Source organism: Fragaria vesca, linkage group LG3 (genome assembly GCF_000184155.1).
Source record: "Fragaria vesca subsp. vesca linkage group LG3, FraVesHawaii_1.0, whole genome shotgun sequence".
NCBI lineage: Eukaryota > Viridiplantae > Streptophyta > Magnoliopsida > Rosales > Rosaceae > Fragaria > Fragaria vesca.
In genome coordinates this window covers 22405622-22423371 of record NC_020493.1, presented here as the reverse complement: position 1 = coordinate 22423371, position 17750 = coordinate 22405622, and the positions used below count along the sequence as shown (strand labels likewise).

The 17750-nt window shown below is 38.2% G+C and overlaps 2 protein-coding genes across 2 annotated transcripts; both read right to left on the bottom strand.

Moving 5' to 3' along the window:
- Positions 1-6960: 6960 nt before the first annotated feature.
- Positions 6961-10884, bottom strand: LOC101313883 (uncharacterized protein At4g26450-like). Its single transcript, XM_004296065.1, has 4 exons — positions 9023-10884; positions 8610-8799; positions 8299-8353; positions 6961-7483 (listed from the first exon to the last, which is right to left on the bottom strand). The coding sequence occupies exons 1-4, from the start codon at positions 10882-10884 to the stop codon at positions 7428-7430; spliced, it is 2163 nt and encodes a 720-aa protein (XP_004296113.1). The 3' UTR covers positions 6961-7427.
- A 921-nt stretch (positions 10885-11805) lies between these two features.
- On the bottom strand, positions 11806-12637 carry LOC101313595 (FH protein interacting protein FIP2-like). Its single transcript, XM_004296064.1, has 2 exons — positions 11947-12637; positions 11806-11831 (listed from the first exon to the last, which is right to left on the bottom strand). The coding sequence occupies exons 1-2, from the start codon at positions 12635-12637 to the stop codon at positions 11806-11808; spliced, it is 717 nt and encodes a 238-aa protein (XP_004296112.1).
- Between the last annotated feature and the right edge of the window lie 5113 nt (positions 12638-17750).

The window sequence follows — 17750 nt, the reverse complement described above, 5'->3', positions numbered from 1 at the left end:
TTTGTAATTACAACATATGAACATTTAATATAAAATTTTTAACCAAATGTCCTTATGTTTGTAAAAAAAAATTCAAAATTTTTTTGTAAAAAACATTTCAAAAAACCACGGTATGAAAAACTAGTGGGTACTCTATAATTTTTCTAAAATTCCAGTGTTTGCATGGTTTTTTAACCATACAGAATCTATTTCTACTCATGTTAATTAGATTACAACCATGCATTATTGCATTATATTCATCACTAAAATGGTGAATACCAACCACCTCATTAATCTGCACGTGTATGGAAGTGGTGCATTGAAGTGACAATGCTCAAAATACTAGTAGTTCTATAAAGTCAAAACCCTAAACACCCCCAACCAAATCAAAAGATTAAAAACAAAGTGAGAGTGGGGCTGGGGCTTGGGAGGGTATTAGCTAGGATACATCATCATTCACTTGTTTAAAATTGAGAGGAACCCAAAATTCATAAATAATGTCTGTGATCCATCAATTACCAAGTTTACAACAAGGGATCAATAGTCAACAAGTGATACATAAGCTTCATTAATGTTCACTCAAATCTGTCGGAAAAGTTCACCGATCTTATGTTACGTTATATTAATGACAAGAGTTTGAATCTTTCCTTCATCTTCGTATATATGCAGTTTTGTTCTCACGATTATCACCGATATATAGTTCTAGTTCTGTGGTTACTTACCCTTCGAGTTTTTTAGGGGTTTTAATCTAAACTTTTGAAATTAAATCTCATAGTGAATGACTACAAAATCTTTAGTCATCTGTGACCGTATGAACATTGCTGCCTAAATATAAATGTGAAAATCAACCGTTTAAAACTATACCAACTTCGCGGATTGCTTATTTTACTTGAAATTCTCAATACCTCCATACTTTCCAACTATATTGCTACGTACCGAAAAGTCCAGAACCCACATTGATCAATAATCACATATCCATTTCTATCAAGTTAGGTGTAGAAAAAGTGTTACTATTAGGACCAAAATTGAAGACCAATTCATTTTGGCTTTTATGTTGTTGTTCTTTTCAGTACTCGGCCTTCTGTTTTGTGCATGATTTTACATGCACAATAGCTATAACTAGCTGCACAGTCTTTTCTCGACTGGGCCGGGAAAGCAATAATATGGGGGGATAGGTCGGCATTGGTAGAGAATGACAATAATGCACAAGTAATACTGTTCTTAATTTGTAAGAGTCAAAGCCTTTTCTTATGAACATCAATTCGATACGAGGACATTCAAAATGTCTAGCTGAGTTGATTTACAAAGCCAAGGATTAGGACAGATGGTTTAGCATCGTCTTGTTTGAAGTTTCTTTTTTTCTACTTCAAAATAGCAAAAATGTCCTAAATAATTATTGTGTGTTGTTAAATATACGAAGCAAATGTCTTAATAGACCTAGCCAACTTTTACACCCAACAAAATAATATAACTTTCCAATAATACCCTAAATCAAACCCAGCAGAACCCAGCTAAAATTCCAGAAAAACAAACATTGAATTCAATCAATTCATACAATTAAATAAGCATCAAGGGAGAATCAACAACTGAATTTTTCATTCCCAGTATGATTAAGAGCCTTTAAGGGCTCCTTTCATTTCTATATGGAAGATGATTTCGTGTCCTTTTGCAACAAATCTTCCTCACGAATTTGTAGACCAAGTCTTTTCAGCCAATTTGTTTCAAATCATAAGGAGGCAACAACGCCTCATTACCTCAATGTTAGACAACAATTGACCAGATTACTCTTTTTATATTGAATTTGCTGCATCATCATCATGCTTTATCTCTTTTACATCAAGTTCAATCTAAAAGTAATAAACCAAAACCACCTGATCATCTTAGACACTTCAGGATCACAGCATAAAAAGCACAAAGAAAAAACCTAATTCAGCATAAACTAATATCCAGCCTTAATACTCTCAAAGCTAATCGAGTTTTTGAACCCTGCAGTAACGCAGCAGTAGCCATTCTTCTATATCAGATGTGTTTTTCTGGGTGTGGATATTGATGGGTTGATAGAGCGAGGGTATTATTGAAAAGTTACTGGGTGTAATTAGAAATTATATTATTTTGCTGAGTGTAGAAAGTTTACTAAGTCTACGTAGCAATTTGCTGGGTATATTTAGCAACACCTTAATTCTTTTATTCCTATGCTCCCGTAACAAGTCACTGCAGATTTGTAGTTATGAATGGATCGGATCGGGGAGCTTTAGTACCTAAGAAATTGGTACATTTGTTTTGTTTTGAAATATCTATCATGTATTTAGCTAGGTAAAGATCGGTCTTTTTTGTAGTCGACATGAGCCAAATTTGGTTTCTTTTCCCGGTTTTCTCTGAAGCTATGACTCGTTGTTAGGTTGGCCGGGGCCCTTTAAACCCCATTTTCAGTGATGTCGGCAACGGTTCTCCGCCGGCAACTTGTACTGATCGACGTAGTTGTGGGGCACTTGCATATAGATTGGACGTGTATATATATATATAGTTATAGTTATAAGGTGATCGATGTGCAGGAATTTCAAATATGTCAAGACCCCTCCACAGTCCACACAGGCTGTTATTATTCATTAAGCTCTAGATGAACAAGAACAAACTATATAAATGAATAGAACACTACTATAAGATGTTGATGACTTGCAGTTAACATAGTGTTCGCATGTTAATTAGTCCTTGATTGTATGTACAATATGTATAAATGATTGGCTCTTCTAGAATGATAAAAAATTCACAATCATTTTTTTATGTATGTAAATTATTGCAGGGGCAACTTTCTCATTACATTGATAACAAGAAAACACCGACATTAACATCGGTAGTTTCTAGGCATGACAACCAAACATGATCTTACCAAAACCACTAACAACATCCACCAAAAACCAACACCCTTGCCCAAAAAGGAGGGACGACAAACAACACTAGAACAAAAAACAAACTTAAAAAACCAAAGAAAAAAAGAAAAAAACTAAACCGACTCAGACCTAGGCCCAAGAGAGCCCAAGCACCTAAACCCAATAGACTTCAAGAAGAAACTCTCCAAAGAACTCGGCCCAAATAACCACCTATCTCCGCACCACCTTCGCCGTCCGCCATATGAACTGCATCGCCGTCCAAATCTCACGAGGGAGGCACCACCCTTCAAAATATGCAACAAAACAAAGCAAGAAAAGCTTCAACCCAGATCGAGTTTGATCCGGGCACCACCCTTCGCTACCATGATCCCCCCATTCATCTCGCGCTGCTGTGATCTCCCCTTCATCTATCTAGATCCCCTCCTACACCGGAAAGACCGAACAAACACATATGTTCCGACAACAAACCCTTGCCAGATCAAACCACCTGTGACTCATAATCCAACAACTTCTCAGCATGCCTTCTTGAGGAGCCTTCCACCCTCAGTCCACCACCGCTAGCCATTAGAGAATGACCACCAACTAGCCATACTCAAAACTCCCGTCTAACGACAGCATGGACGCGTCGTCGGATAGGAAGGAAAACTCACTGTTTTGAAACCCTAAAGCCAAACGGAAATTATGGAGCCCTAATATTGGTTATCGCTTTGGTCACAACTAAGGATTAAAATCTCTGCGATATATCTGATATCTCATTTTTTTGAAAAACCGATATATCTAGAGGGGTAAATATCTTATCTTCCACCATATCTCTGATATTTCTCCGATACCGTTAAAATATCTCTGATATTTAGGATATTTACGATATATTTTCGTTACACTAAATATTTACGATATATCTTTGTTATACTAAAGAAATATCTGTAAAAAATTTTGGTATAAAGAAAAATCACCTCAAATTTTTTGAGATAGAAGTGATTCCCTTGAGGTAATCCTAATGAAGAGTGAGGGCTTCGAGTAATTTCTGGAAAATGAGTATTTCCCTAGAGGAATATCAACATGCATATTTTCAACCACATTGAGTCTCTTCTAGATGTAGATGAAATTGATGTTTGTATTTTTGTACTATTTATATGTAAATTTAATAAATTTTAGAAAAAAAATTTCTTCCTAAATTTATGATATTTTTTTTCCGAATACTCCTTGATATATAAAATATCTCATTTTTTCAAAATACCGATCGATATACCGATACCGATATTTTAATCATTGGTCACAACTCATGTTGGTTGTCCATGAGTACCAAATTAAACTCAGGGAAAAAAGAACCTACATTAATATAAGTTGTACAATATATTCATGTACATATAATGTGACAAAAATAAATGCACATAGTAGCAATAAGTAACAAATTTAAAGGAGTGAAAATGGTGTTGACTGCGAAAGTGACACGACGATTTTAAGAAATCAGAAATATAGGGTGGGATATTGGGTCGGTGTCAATGTCAATCAAGTGGGTCCCTCCCCAACCCAAAAAACACAAATGTCTGTATTGTCATATCACACATATTTAAACGTAAAGAAAGGATGCCATGTTGCATATTTGTTAACGACTTAACGTTGTCTTTGGAGGACGACCCGGATCCTATTTCTCCCAAGTGGGCTCCAAGTCCACATCAGGGCCAGGCCCATGCCAGCCCACGTTTACTCATTCATTCCCCCTCGTCTTATAGAAGAAAGTACCACACGTCCTAGTCTCCAAATGAAGCATTTCTAGTGGTCCGACAATTAAAGTTAATTACTTAATTATTACACAATTTTACAAATATGGTAAACACACGACTCCAATTGGCACACAAGATTGTTTCTTGGTGTTAAATTTAAATTGTTCATTATTAATATAGAGATGTTTACAATATATTAATGTTTTACTTCTTTACGTTACTTATGACAGTAAACTAGCTCGATATTGGTTGAGAACTTAAGATTAGTAGTTTATCCTCTACATCGCTACGTTGAAATTCCTCTTAAATGAATCGCTACAATTAATTGAGATTGTCAATTGCATATATGTGTAATTCAAGACGATCCAATTTCTAACCAAGCAAACGTCAATTATTTCAAGATGCAAACCTCATAAGATGATGAGTTACCTTGAAATTTACAGAGCATATATAACGTTAATCTATTTGGAAAGTAAGATAGGTTTACCTTTTCTTTTTTGGTAGTGCACTGCAGCACGAAAGAGAAACTCTATTTGCAAATAGTTGCTGAAAATTATGGAAACCAGAAGCAGAATTATTATTCATATGTAAAGGGAATAATAAGTCATTATCAAAAGTGGTCTTTTAACGTAATGATGCAGTTTTCCTTTTCTCCTTGAAGACAAGAAACAGGCCACGCCTGGCATTGGAAACATGACGAGGACATCCAGATGAGATTATATATGCCCTCTTATCCATCTCAACACAGACCACCACACAAAACCTGATCCCTCTTCATACATCTCTTAATTGTGTAAAGTCTAAAATGAGTTATGTGAAAATGGCCAACAATGTTTTGCTTCATTTTCCGCGGAATGTTTCACTATCTTGCAATACTATTTACTGCACATACCCAAAAGTTTGTGAAGCAAGTAATCGAGTCATGAATTTATCAAAGTGGTATCAAGAGCAAGGTTCAAGGAGCGAGCAAATGTGAAGGAATGAATACATTGGTCTTGAGCTTTGTTCGAGATGGAACTGTTGGTTCTGTTGAGAGTTTTGCTCAAAGTAGAAAGATCGGCAATCATGGTTCCTAACTTCCTATTGGAAGAGAGAAGTAAAATGTTGTTACTGATCGAGCTAGGTCGTCATATCTATCATAGGATCCAATGAATCACCATATTGGCTCCATGCATGCTGTCACTTCATGTATCCAAGACAGGCAAGACTTGTGGATGAAGTCTTGTACCAGATGAGGAGGACTAGATTTTGAGGTCGGTAGGTTTACTAGGTGAATTTACAGTACAGCTGCCATTGTAGAAAGTTAGCATTTAGCAAGATCGAGCTTCATAGAAAAGCCAGTTTACACTTGAAGAAATTCACCAGTCTCTGCCTGCAGGCATGATGCAAGTGCCTTTGGTTGTACATATCCGTACACAATTTTGGACTCCCAGACCAGCAACACATTGTGGTCGACGCTGAGGTAGCATACGGTTTGATCCGTTGCTATTATTGAATGAATTAATTTTCGTGGTTTTCTGTTCTTGATTTTGTCAAATATCTTGGCTATGAATGCCAATGAGATTTCACAGGGATAATCTCGAAACAAGCAAGAGAAACATTCATTTTCTCAGACTCGGATCCTCTGTTTTGACTTGGTGTTGTAAAATCTCTTTGAATCTGCTCCAGTCAGAGTATTACATATTTCTGGATTATGAGTTCTTGAATGTGACTTCAAAATCGACTACCCACAAGAAGAGTTATGTTATTGGGATGAGATAGATCTGTTGTTAGAGTATGAATCACATAGTTTATTTACGTATATACCTTATGGTTGAGAGTTTCAACAGTTGCCTATATTAGGAATTGCAAGCATCATGAGTATTGGAATGGGCAATCCATCTCTATGTGCTGCATATCAAGATGACAAAGCAGATATAGTTGATGTCCTCCAAAAGAAAGTTACGGGGACATGCTCCCACTCAATTATGAATATAAACCAGTAGGAGTGGATGTGAAAGTGAAATCATTTAAACTTGCTAAAGATTGCTTCAAACTTCTCTAGTTAACAGTAAACACAATCATATCTGGATTCTTGAAACAGTTCTAGAGAAAGTGAAAGTATAAGGCAGAACTATAAGCCACGAAGTAATATTGCAGTTAAAAAGACCTTAAGGCAGAACTATAAGCCACGAAGTAATATTGCAGTTAAAAAGACAAAGGGTCAAAATTCTATTGCACAGTATGGTCACAAACATAGGTTCTCAAAACCCAACAAATATCAGAGAACATCATAGCAATCCTTTTAAAACTTAGGAAATAGGAATATTTGGACAGATTTGTATATGGAAACTTGCAGACGAACAAGCTCGACTAGACAACAATGATCTGAAAACTAGTTTAACCACACAAAAATTGATTATTACTGTGTAACACCCCAGACTAATTGTTAGCATCATCTTATAAAACTGAATGTTCATAGACAAGCAAATTGTTCTTCAACCATTTCTCCCAGTCAACATGATTAACATATTCAATGTAAGAACTAGGTGCAAAATCTACATGGGGTCAATGAGGAGTCAAGGATAGAGAAGCAACAAATGGATTCTTCAACCATTTCTGCCAGTCAACATGATTACAGTATCCATTTTAGAACAAAGTGAAACAGGAAATTAAAAGCATACAACATTCTTGAACCTCCTAACAGAGGAAATTCTACTTGCACCCTCTATAACCAAATCAAACAAATCAAAGGAAGCTAACCACTTGATAGAGCTAAAATGGGTAAAAAGGAGCCCCAGTGACCAATTCTAAGCATACTGTATCATGCATCTGAGAAGTCCTATAGTTAGCCGGATTAAAAGGGCTTCTCATACTCTTGCGGGGGTGGCTGCTCCCAGGGACTCATGAAGGCTGCACAGTTAAATTTAAAAAGTATTAGGTACCAAATGGTATTAAAGATACATCGTAGAAACAGATAGCACAAATTAAACCTATGAAGTCAAAAATTGTAGGAGAGTCATCAAAACAACACCATTGAAGTAAATGCATGATACAAATAAGTACAGTAGTCGTTCCTGTCTTGGTTGCAAATTTACAGTTCACCTCAATGTTTTATCGACACTTCAGTGAATAGTAGTTACCTCTCACTCTCGGTTATTCCAGATACTGACTAACTGATAAAGAACTCCATCACACTGAGCTAGTGATCAGAACCTAGTTTCAACTTTCTTAACAGTCACCCTTTACTAGCTAAATCAACATGCAAGGTCTTATGCTGGATACTGTATATTATAAATTTGTGATCCTTCAGGTCATAATTGCCACACCATTTAATCCTTGACCCACTGGAGATTGTATTTAGCTTCATCAATTTACTATTCCATATCACATTTCATACATAACATTCAAAACATATAAAGAACTGAAAGTGGCACAAAAAAACTTCAGACCATGATTTGCATACTTGAATTCATTAGCGAACAGTTCTAAAGGCCTGAGCAAGATGGGTACTAATTAAGTAATTTTTTTTATTTTATTGTTTCCACTCATTCTAGATCCAGCAGATCAATAGCTATTGAATGGCTTAAGTTCAGTAAATCTGTGTACCAACAGGACGGTACTTGGGCAAGGCAATAACTAAAAGCCACGCAATAATTGTTCTAAAACACAAGCAAATCCTTGAAATTCATTAGAAAACAAACAACTGAACTAAAATTGTGACTTACTCAATGGTATTTCTCCCAGAGCCATATATATTGAATCATCATCTGCAAGAGTCCCCTGATAAGAGAAAGCAAACAGGAACATCAGTTGTTTATGGCATCATGCATGCATTTTGCAAATATTTCCCATCTAAGCACACAAGGGGAAAACTACCAAATGAGAAGAATTATGCAATACAGAGCGTCATATAGACAAACAACCAAATAAGCACAATCATGCAACTACGTATAGCTCAGCAATCCATTATTATGTATTGTAGACGAAACAACCACTGCGCTGAACAGACAACTTAATTCAAGTGATCAACCAGTACCTCTCCATTAGGAAGACCAATATCGTTAGGCATTGGAGTAAGATTCTCTGGTACTGAAGAACAAGTTGGGAAATCATTTCCCAACAATTCCGAGATCATTAGCCCATAACCATCTTGGCCATCAGGGATACCGCTAGAGTTCTTTGGTTGGTTGGAAAAGCCATCTAGAGGTATAAATTCAGTCCCTGTCCTGCTGATCAGAATAACATTTAAAACCACATGCCAAAGAAACCAAGGAAAATGAAAAGTCACGTAATTTTATGGTATTGACACTAAGGCTGCAGTTAAATGTTGGGAGGGGAGACCAAACTAAAACAAATCCAGTTCAAGGCTTCACTACACTCTACATTACGTCAAAAAAGCATTTAAATCAATAGACTCATTAAAAATAGAATGTTAATAATAAAACGTACTTTCTTTCTGCATTATTGAAGGCCTTGTCTTCAGGAGTAGAGTCATTTTCTAAATCAATTACTTCAATCTCTTTGACATCCACAGTGCGTCTATTGCTTTCACGAGACATATTGCAGTTACTCATTGACAAGTCAATATCAACTGGTGCTGCTTCTTTCTTCACTCCAGAGACATCCGGGTAGTTTATTACACGATTATTATCACGATTCTCATGTGCATCGCTAACCTCCATGAGATTAAGGTCGAATGAATTTGGAAAAAGCTGCTTCTCTTGCATATAGTCAATACAAATTTCAGCTCCATCTTTTCGGAACTGAGGATCATTTCCCATAGAGCTGTCATGATCAACAGCAACAATCACTTTTTCAGCAGGAGAAGTGTTGTCCTCCAATGGACTTGCTTTCTTTTCGCTCAAATTGGAAATTTGGAAGCAATCATCTGACTCTGCATAGGGAAGCCATTCTCTTGGTTTTTTTGCTTCCATCTGCTTATCATAGTCTTCTAAAGCTCTCTTTTCACCTCTGTCATTAACTACAAAGCTAAAACTCCTAAGCCCTGCTGGCCCTTTAGGCTCATTCTCACGCATAAAAGCTCTATCAGGTAATGACTGGGACCTCTCAAACTTATTATGCTCGATACCAAATCCAGAACCTGATTCTACCAAATTCTCAACAGATTGACTGGACTCAACTTTAGAAGTTTCACGATCAACACAACTTGCATAATGAGAGTTATCTAATACTGGGGTACCTGAGGAGACATCAAGAGTACTGTTTTCGACCAAACCTTGAGATGATCCTCCCAGTTGCAGACCAATGCCAGACGACGTGCTTCCCTCTTGGATATTTGGTTGGGGATCAACCTTCAAACTCCTACTGGTCAATGCCGAACGAATTCTAGTAGGCACCTTGGCAAATTTACATAGCTTCAACAAATCAGTGCCCTCCCCCTCGGCTTTAACCTGAACCGGCAAGTCCTCCACAGCATTCTGTTTCTCGGTTTCATCATTGGTTGCACAATCCTTATCCTTCATCTCTACATCCTTCAACTTCCTGGGTTCCACATTAACTTCAGCAACTCCATCACTCCCATTTGCACCGTCTCTCCAAGCCCCAGAAGAACTCGGCTTCGAGCTCATATCCTCCTTCTCCGATTTCGTCTCCGAATCCACTGCATCCTCACTCTCCCTAGCATTCTGCTGCCACGCATTCCCCACATCTCTTCCCACCTTCTGCTCCTCATGTCTCCCAGAAGCAGAGTCATCTTCAGACGAGGCTGCCCGGCTATGCCTATCCGAAAACGACCCACTCCTCCCATACTCCCTCCCCCAATCGGGCCGGGTATCCGACCCATACCCACCCCGGTTCCTCCTCCTCCCCTTATTCCTCGCATTAGTACTACTGAACTCATCCACTCCAAACCTTCCTCTTCGGTAACCTCCGTCCGAAACATTTCCTAATCGGGAAAGCGCCGACGTTCGGCCATCCTCTCGCATTTGATCACCCTCAAACTCCACCTGCTGCTTCTTCTGCCACTTCCCCGAAAGCACGCTCGGCGGCAGCAGCCCCTGGGCCACCAGATACTCCGCCGCCATCCGGCCGGCGTCCATAAAAACATCACCTTTCCGCGGCGGAGCTGTCAGCGGCGGCGGCGGAGGTGGCGGTTGAAACGATTTCGACCGGCCGAAGCCGCGGTTGTAGGCCGCGGCGTTGTTGCGAGGAGGTGGTTCGTTGTTGTGGTGGTTGTAATAGCCGTGGCCGCGGAGTGAGGTTTCCGGCGAGATCCGACCCATTCCGATTCGGTCCATAGCCATGGAATTAGACCGGTACCCATTTCCGGGATTGCGGTGACGAGCGTGCATGTTTTGTTATTTCGGGGTTTCAGCTCAAGAAAATGCGGTTTGTCACCTACCCACCATGAAAAAAAAGAACTAATCTTTCCTTCTTTTCTTCCAGGTTTCCATCTAAAGATTCAAAATTTGCAGGACCCAGATTGGGAAGAAGAAGAAGAACAAGAACAGCACCAAGATTCTTGACTTTCTTGGGTTTTCTTGGGTTCTTGGAATTGGGGATTTTTTCTTGATGGGTTTCAGCTTTCAAATCAGAAAGTCCAATAAGTAGTGTCTTTGGTTTCAATTGCTGATCAAACCAGACTGAAGAAACCTGAATCTGAGAGAACCCTAGATGCGTCCAGTTTTGTGCAGAGAGCCTTCTCCGTTTTGGAAATGGAGGCCAGAGCTTGGTTTAATAGTCAATTTGTGTGTATCTGTGATCAGCAGCTTTTGAATATAATAAAGATTTTTACCAGGTTGAGTTTTGTTTTCTGTTTTTTAATTTTGAGTTAGTTGAGATAATGAAGAGGATTGGAAATGTGGAAATGTGAAAGTGCGATACGTCACATTTGCACTACCGTCATCCGGTGGACTGGAATTTAGTGTTTCGGGCTTTGGGTCTCTTTTGGTTATGTAACCAAAGTTGAAAAGGCCCATATTTCTCGTTTGTTCTGTTGGTGCAGGTTCTGAATGTCATAGTTGTTTGGTTTCCAAACAGCATTGATCATGTTGTCGTTCTATTAGCATAGATCATAGAATGCAAGTTTGCATCTTATATTCATGTGAAATTTACCACTAATTCAGAGATATGTGATCTTAGTGAAGCAAAACGCTCTCATATCGAAAACAGAGATCATGAAATGTAAAAGATTTCTTCAATAAAACAAGCTCCTCAGAGATTCTCTGCACTTATATAAGCATTTAGAAGGTCTGCCACCTTTCAAACTAGTATTACTGAACTCGATACCCTTCAACGCCTGCAGAGCAAAACCAAAAACTCAGTAAGTAAGAACCTGAACTTCTATAATTATCGAACACATGCATCAGAAAAGTTTGTCATATCAATTTGGTCCAGCTTTGAATTTTAAATACCTGAAAGCTTGGCACCACGGAAATTAGCACGTACAAGATTCGCACCAGTAAATGAGACTCCAACAATTTTTGCTTCAGTAAAAATAGCATCCGGCATATGTGAACCAGAAAATGTGCCACTCTCAATATCTGCATGGTGAAATTTAGCCCTTGCAAGGTTCGCTTTCGAGAACGATACATTTCGGAGACAAGCATAACTGAAATCCATATCTTCCGAGTACAGTTTCGATAGATCGATGCCAGAAAGAGTAACACCTCTAAACCTTCTTGACGATGGTATACTTTTTATGACCTCCAACCGAGTAAAGTCACTAATCTTTATTCCATCTATCAGACCACGTAGCTGAAAGTATTCTGCCTCTTTGAGAAGTTGTCTGTACTGATGAGCTTCTAAAGCAGCAGGAACATCACCATCCCTTAACCAATTAAGAATATAACCAAAATATTCTCCATCTCTGTCTAGAAGAACACACCCCTCTTCATGGTTCAAAGGGTGACGACCACTAAACATTGCAGCAAGCATCGAATCAGGCTCGCGGAGAGTAAGTGTATCAATAGTAGTGCAGAAAACCTTTCCTCCAACATTGAGGCGAACCCATGATGAGGAACGATCACCCTTTCCATCAATTATTTCTTCAAAACTCGGAGGAAGCAAGAAGCATGTTTTAGCAAGCATCGAACTGTTGGTCATTGCTTTAACTCGAAGATTGGAACAAAGGATCTTAACCTGAAAAGTATGAAGAGTTAAAAACCTATCACATGAATAAATAAGAAAATCTACACAACAAACCAGGACGAAATATAAGAACATGGTGAACCTTGATCTAAGATTTGATATTGCAACGGAAATGATCTCTTTAACTTCATTTCTGCATTGGATGACTTGCATATATAGCATCTCGTACACGAAATACTAAGAGTCAAAGACTCGAACTCATTACTTCTTTCTCTTCATTCAAATTTCTAGAGCATGCGCGCAACAGCTGCGTCTATTTTGTTCATTTCCAAAATATTTCCTCGATGAAGGATTTGAGAGGGCATGCGAATATTTATAACAATTAAAATAAGGTACACCAACATAGGTAAAACAAATGGCTACGTAAATGTTAATGTAAACACTAACGTAATTACATGAGTGAAAATGAAGAGTCAACAGCCATTTGAAAGTTTCAGTTGAAACTCAATGCATCATTCTTTCTCATGAATGCAGCAGGTAGAGATCGAGAGAAAGTTGAACAATTAGGAAAATGAAGAAGCGTTTATGTTAGAGTTATATCTAATATGGACTCAAGATTAACACATGAGAGTCCAACATATATAAAAATCTTGTGAAATAAGTAAATGAGGTTAATCGATAATACTTAACTTGGATATTTATCTTAGTAATCTGATTAGATAAATATAAGGAGTTTGAGATAACATAGAATATATGTTATAGTTATCACATAAGGTAATTGATTGTTTTATTAGAGTTGCCTTATGAGATGGGATTCTAAGTGAACTTGTCAATATATAAAGGGGTCCCTGTGTAAGCTCATACTACGCCTGTAAGTTTTCATACTCACTGTGAAGAGGCAATCTGGAGAATTACACAGAAGACTTCCTCTGCTCTAGCTTGATGGCGTTGAACATGAACAACCAAGGTTGGTGCTTCTAATTCTTATACATGTTTATATGTTCTTGTTTTGCTGAAACATGATGCAATGTGTTTATGTCTATATGTGGTTTTCAGTTCAACAGTTTACAGATCATATGGGTCAGCAATGGGCCGGGCCCGGGCCGGGCCAGGCAGGGCTTTAACATACATTTATATTTTTCAGGGTCAGGCCGGGCTGGACATCTTCATAAATTGTAAGTCTCAAAGCTGCCCATGGGCTAGGCCAGGCCAGCTCGGTACTTTAAAAGGCCGGGCCTGGCCGGGCCAGGCTTTTCCTAACAAGACCCAAAACAACTTTATTTCACAATTTTTTAGCGTTTAAAGATGAATCTTGTCTAACTACTAATCTACCTAGGAAAAAAAACCCTAGTACTGCGAGAGCGTAAGGAGAGTCTTCACCCCTGTCCGGCGACGAGCCACGTCGTCGTCGTCGGACGGGTTTCTGTCTACCCCATGTGGGTCTGGTGTGAGACCGGACTCTTCGATCATCAGCTCGTCCTGGTCGGAGAGATTGCGGTGAGGGTCTGTTCGGTGAGAATAGGGGAGATCACAGTGGCCGGAGGGTTTTGGTTTGTTTCTCGTCGGCTTGACCTGCAACGTGGTGGAGTGAGGGCGAGCGCTTGGTGGTTTCTTCGAAGTGATATGGTCGCAGCATCGCCGAAAGATTTCGGCTGGGTCTACAGAACCTGATCTGGGTTTCTTCTACCCAACCGGGAATGGCGCAGTCAGTGGCTTGGCCCTAATCATACAAGTCTATTCTCTGGTGTGTCTCTTAGATCCAATTCAGGTTGGGTCTCTGGTAGGGGTAAAGCTTATGGAGAGTGCAGCGATGGTGGAACGTCGATGACAGGGAATCCCAGGCGGTGGCGCGACATGGAGCAGGAGCGGAAGGATTTGGGCCGGGCCTTGCTTGGTGGCTGTGCTTCCCATTGTCCTTGGGCTGGTGATTGGGTTTGGGCTCCCTCATTGGGCCCTGTCCTTGTTGCTTTTTCCTTTCTAGTTATTTATTATTGTTATTTATTTTGTTTGTGTGTTTTGCAAATCAAATCCTACATTAGTTGTGTAGGAGTAGAGTTTGGTCCCGGTGCAGGCACTCTCTGTGTCTTGTCTGTTCTAAATTGGTGGCAAGTTCCTTGCTTTGGCAAATGGTTGCAACCTTTTAGTAACAGTAATGTGTTTGTCCTAGTTAGGTGGCGAGTTTCTTGCTTAGCCAAGTGGTTGTTGCCTCCTAGTGGCAGGGTGAAACTTAGTGTCATTGGCTCTATTTTCCGATGGCAACATAATGGGAAAGCCGAGTTATTTGTCCTGATGCTTCTTTGGAATAGAGTTATCTTTCCGTTATGTCACCACAAATGTAAAGCGAATAGAGTTGTCAGTCGTACACTCTTCGCTATTCGGTGCATTTTAGAATACATGTTTGTAGTTGAGGTTTCTGTTATTATCTCAGGAGATCCTCTTTATGCGCTTTGTAATTTGGGGTTTAGGTATTATGTCCACCTCATGTATTCTGAGGTTTCATTAATCAAGGCTTGAGGGCAGCCGCACCGGTCCTTATTTCAAAAAAAAAAAAAAGATGAATCTTGTCTAGCTTAAGATATATAATAAAAAAAAAAAACAAAAACCAGCATCTGAAATGAATTATGTTTGGTCTCCTTATCTCTGCTACTAGAATCACATCAAGGGAATACTCTATGATTTCTGCTCAACATAGTGCTACTTGTGGCTAGCTAGCTATCATCGAATCATTCCAGTGCTATAAAACATATGCACCCTCCATTGAAGTTGTAGTCAAAAGAATCAGGCCAAGCAACATTCATATATATATATATATATATATATATATATATCAACTGCAAAGAGTAAAAAAGAAATAAGGTTAAACGGTGACACAAAGTGCATATACACAACTGTTATAATTGTGTTTAATATACTTAAAATGAATGGAAATCTAGTCATGAGTTGCAAAACATTCACTTGAAAATAGGTGCGAACAATCATCCATGAGGAAATCATAGGTCTGAGAAATTAAGCACATATCCTCCAGTATAGCAATACTGGACACATAACAACATAGTCAATGAGATCCAAGGGAACTACATATATCACATTGCTATACAATTTCTCAAGTCTATACAATTAGGATATAAGAGTGAATAGAAAAATCAATACCCAACTAGCTGATGCCACTCATTCTCAACTATCTGCTCCTTCCACCGCTTAATATATTATGCAAGTCAAGTTTCTACAATGCCAACCAACAAAGAGACCAAACAACACAAACAATTGTATCCATTTGACATTTGAAACCTTTAGGAAAATACAGTTGAGAAAAAACAAAGAGATTGATTAAATATATGCAAAAAGAATAATTATAAATTCATTCAGTATATGCTACAACAAAACATGTATTAATGTTAACAATTAGCACATATGCTAATGCTGGTTAGAAATTTAGAAACTCAATAGGCTTGTAGCCAAACTAGTCTTGTAGTCCTTAACATAAAAAAGTAACCAGCCTAAGGACTTTAAAAGTAACCAAGCCTTGTAATACAAAACACAAAAAAGGCAAATGGTTACTACATCAGATAAGTAACTAAGGGACTCCATCAGACACAATTTCAATTTCATCATCACCATTATCTTGAGTAGCATCTTCACCATCATCTTCACTATCAACCATTCAATTTGGTCTTGCAGCCTTTGCATTCATTAGTTCTTCAACACATTCCTTTTCTCGTGCTGCTTCTTGCATTCTTGTACTTGCCAAGCTCTAATCCTTCAAACAAACTAAAGCTTCTATGGTATTTGGACTTAGAGCAGCTCTCTTCTCTGAAACAACTCGACCACCATCACTAAAAACGGCCTCTGATGGAACTGTTGATGCTGGTACACTCAATAGATCATGAGCCATAAGTGAAAGAACATGGTATAATGTGTGAGTTGTCTTCCACCATCCCAAATCATTGAATTGATTGTCATCATCCACCTCAATTGTTGCTAAATCAAGATACACTTGTAAATCAGTGGAAGAACTAGAAGATACCCTAGCCCTTTTCAATCTTTGCATAGAAAAATTTTGAACCCTAAGAATATTTATAGATGCAGATGTGGTTACCAAAGGAGTAGGGACTCCATCACTAGGTAAACTAGATGCAACACTAGAAACTACATTCCTCTTATAGATATCATAATATTGTTGCAATAAAGTCTTAATTCTTGCATCAATTTCTGATTGTTCAAGACCAAAACATTTCAGCCACTCTTCAATGGCTAATAACTTGAATCTAGGATCCATGATAGTAGCAAGACAAAAATCCATTAGAAACTTAGACCAATACTTGTCAAATTTTGCTCTCATTGCTTTTAAAGCATCTTTGAAAACAGAGAGCTCAGAATATGCAGCAAATGTTTGAAATATCAACTAAACAATTAATAACTCTACTAGAAGTAGGTGAATAAACACCACAACAGGTTTTGTAGAAGAGTTAAAAATTGCAAGAAAACCGCATGTAAGTTCAGCGATCAACCAATCTTGTTTAGTTGGAGATGCTAAATTACAAGAACGAGATTCATTTACTTTTTGCACATATCTATACAAAAGACCTTTATATTTTAGAGTTAATAGTAAAAGATCATATGTGGAATTCCACCTATGAGGAACATCATTTTCAATATTTTTCTTTCCAAAACTAAATCAGCACAGGCTTGTACCCATACTTCATGCCTCTTAATAGAGGAATTCATGCTACGCACAATGGTGAGCACAACAACGCACATGAAACAATTGCTTAGGCACTGATGCAAGCATAAGATAATCTGAAAGTAATTGTACTAGTACATCATTATTTGAAGCATTGTCTAATGATATGGAGAAAACATTTTCATGAATATGCCAAGTAATCAATTCTTCATATACATGTTGTGCAAGTGTTTCCCCTGAATGTAGATACTCAATCATTTTAAATGAAATAATTCTTTAGTTCAAAGACCAATCTTTGTCAATGAAATGTGTAGTGAGTGACATATACCCCATCTTTTGTCGTGATGACCACACATAAGAAGTGAGACAAACTTTTCCTTTAAAATTTTGAAAAAATTTAAGTAGATCATCTTTTCCATTACTAAAAAGTTTCATCATATCCCTTTT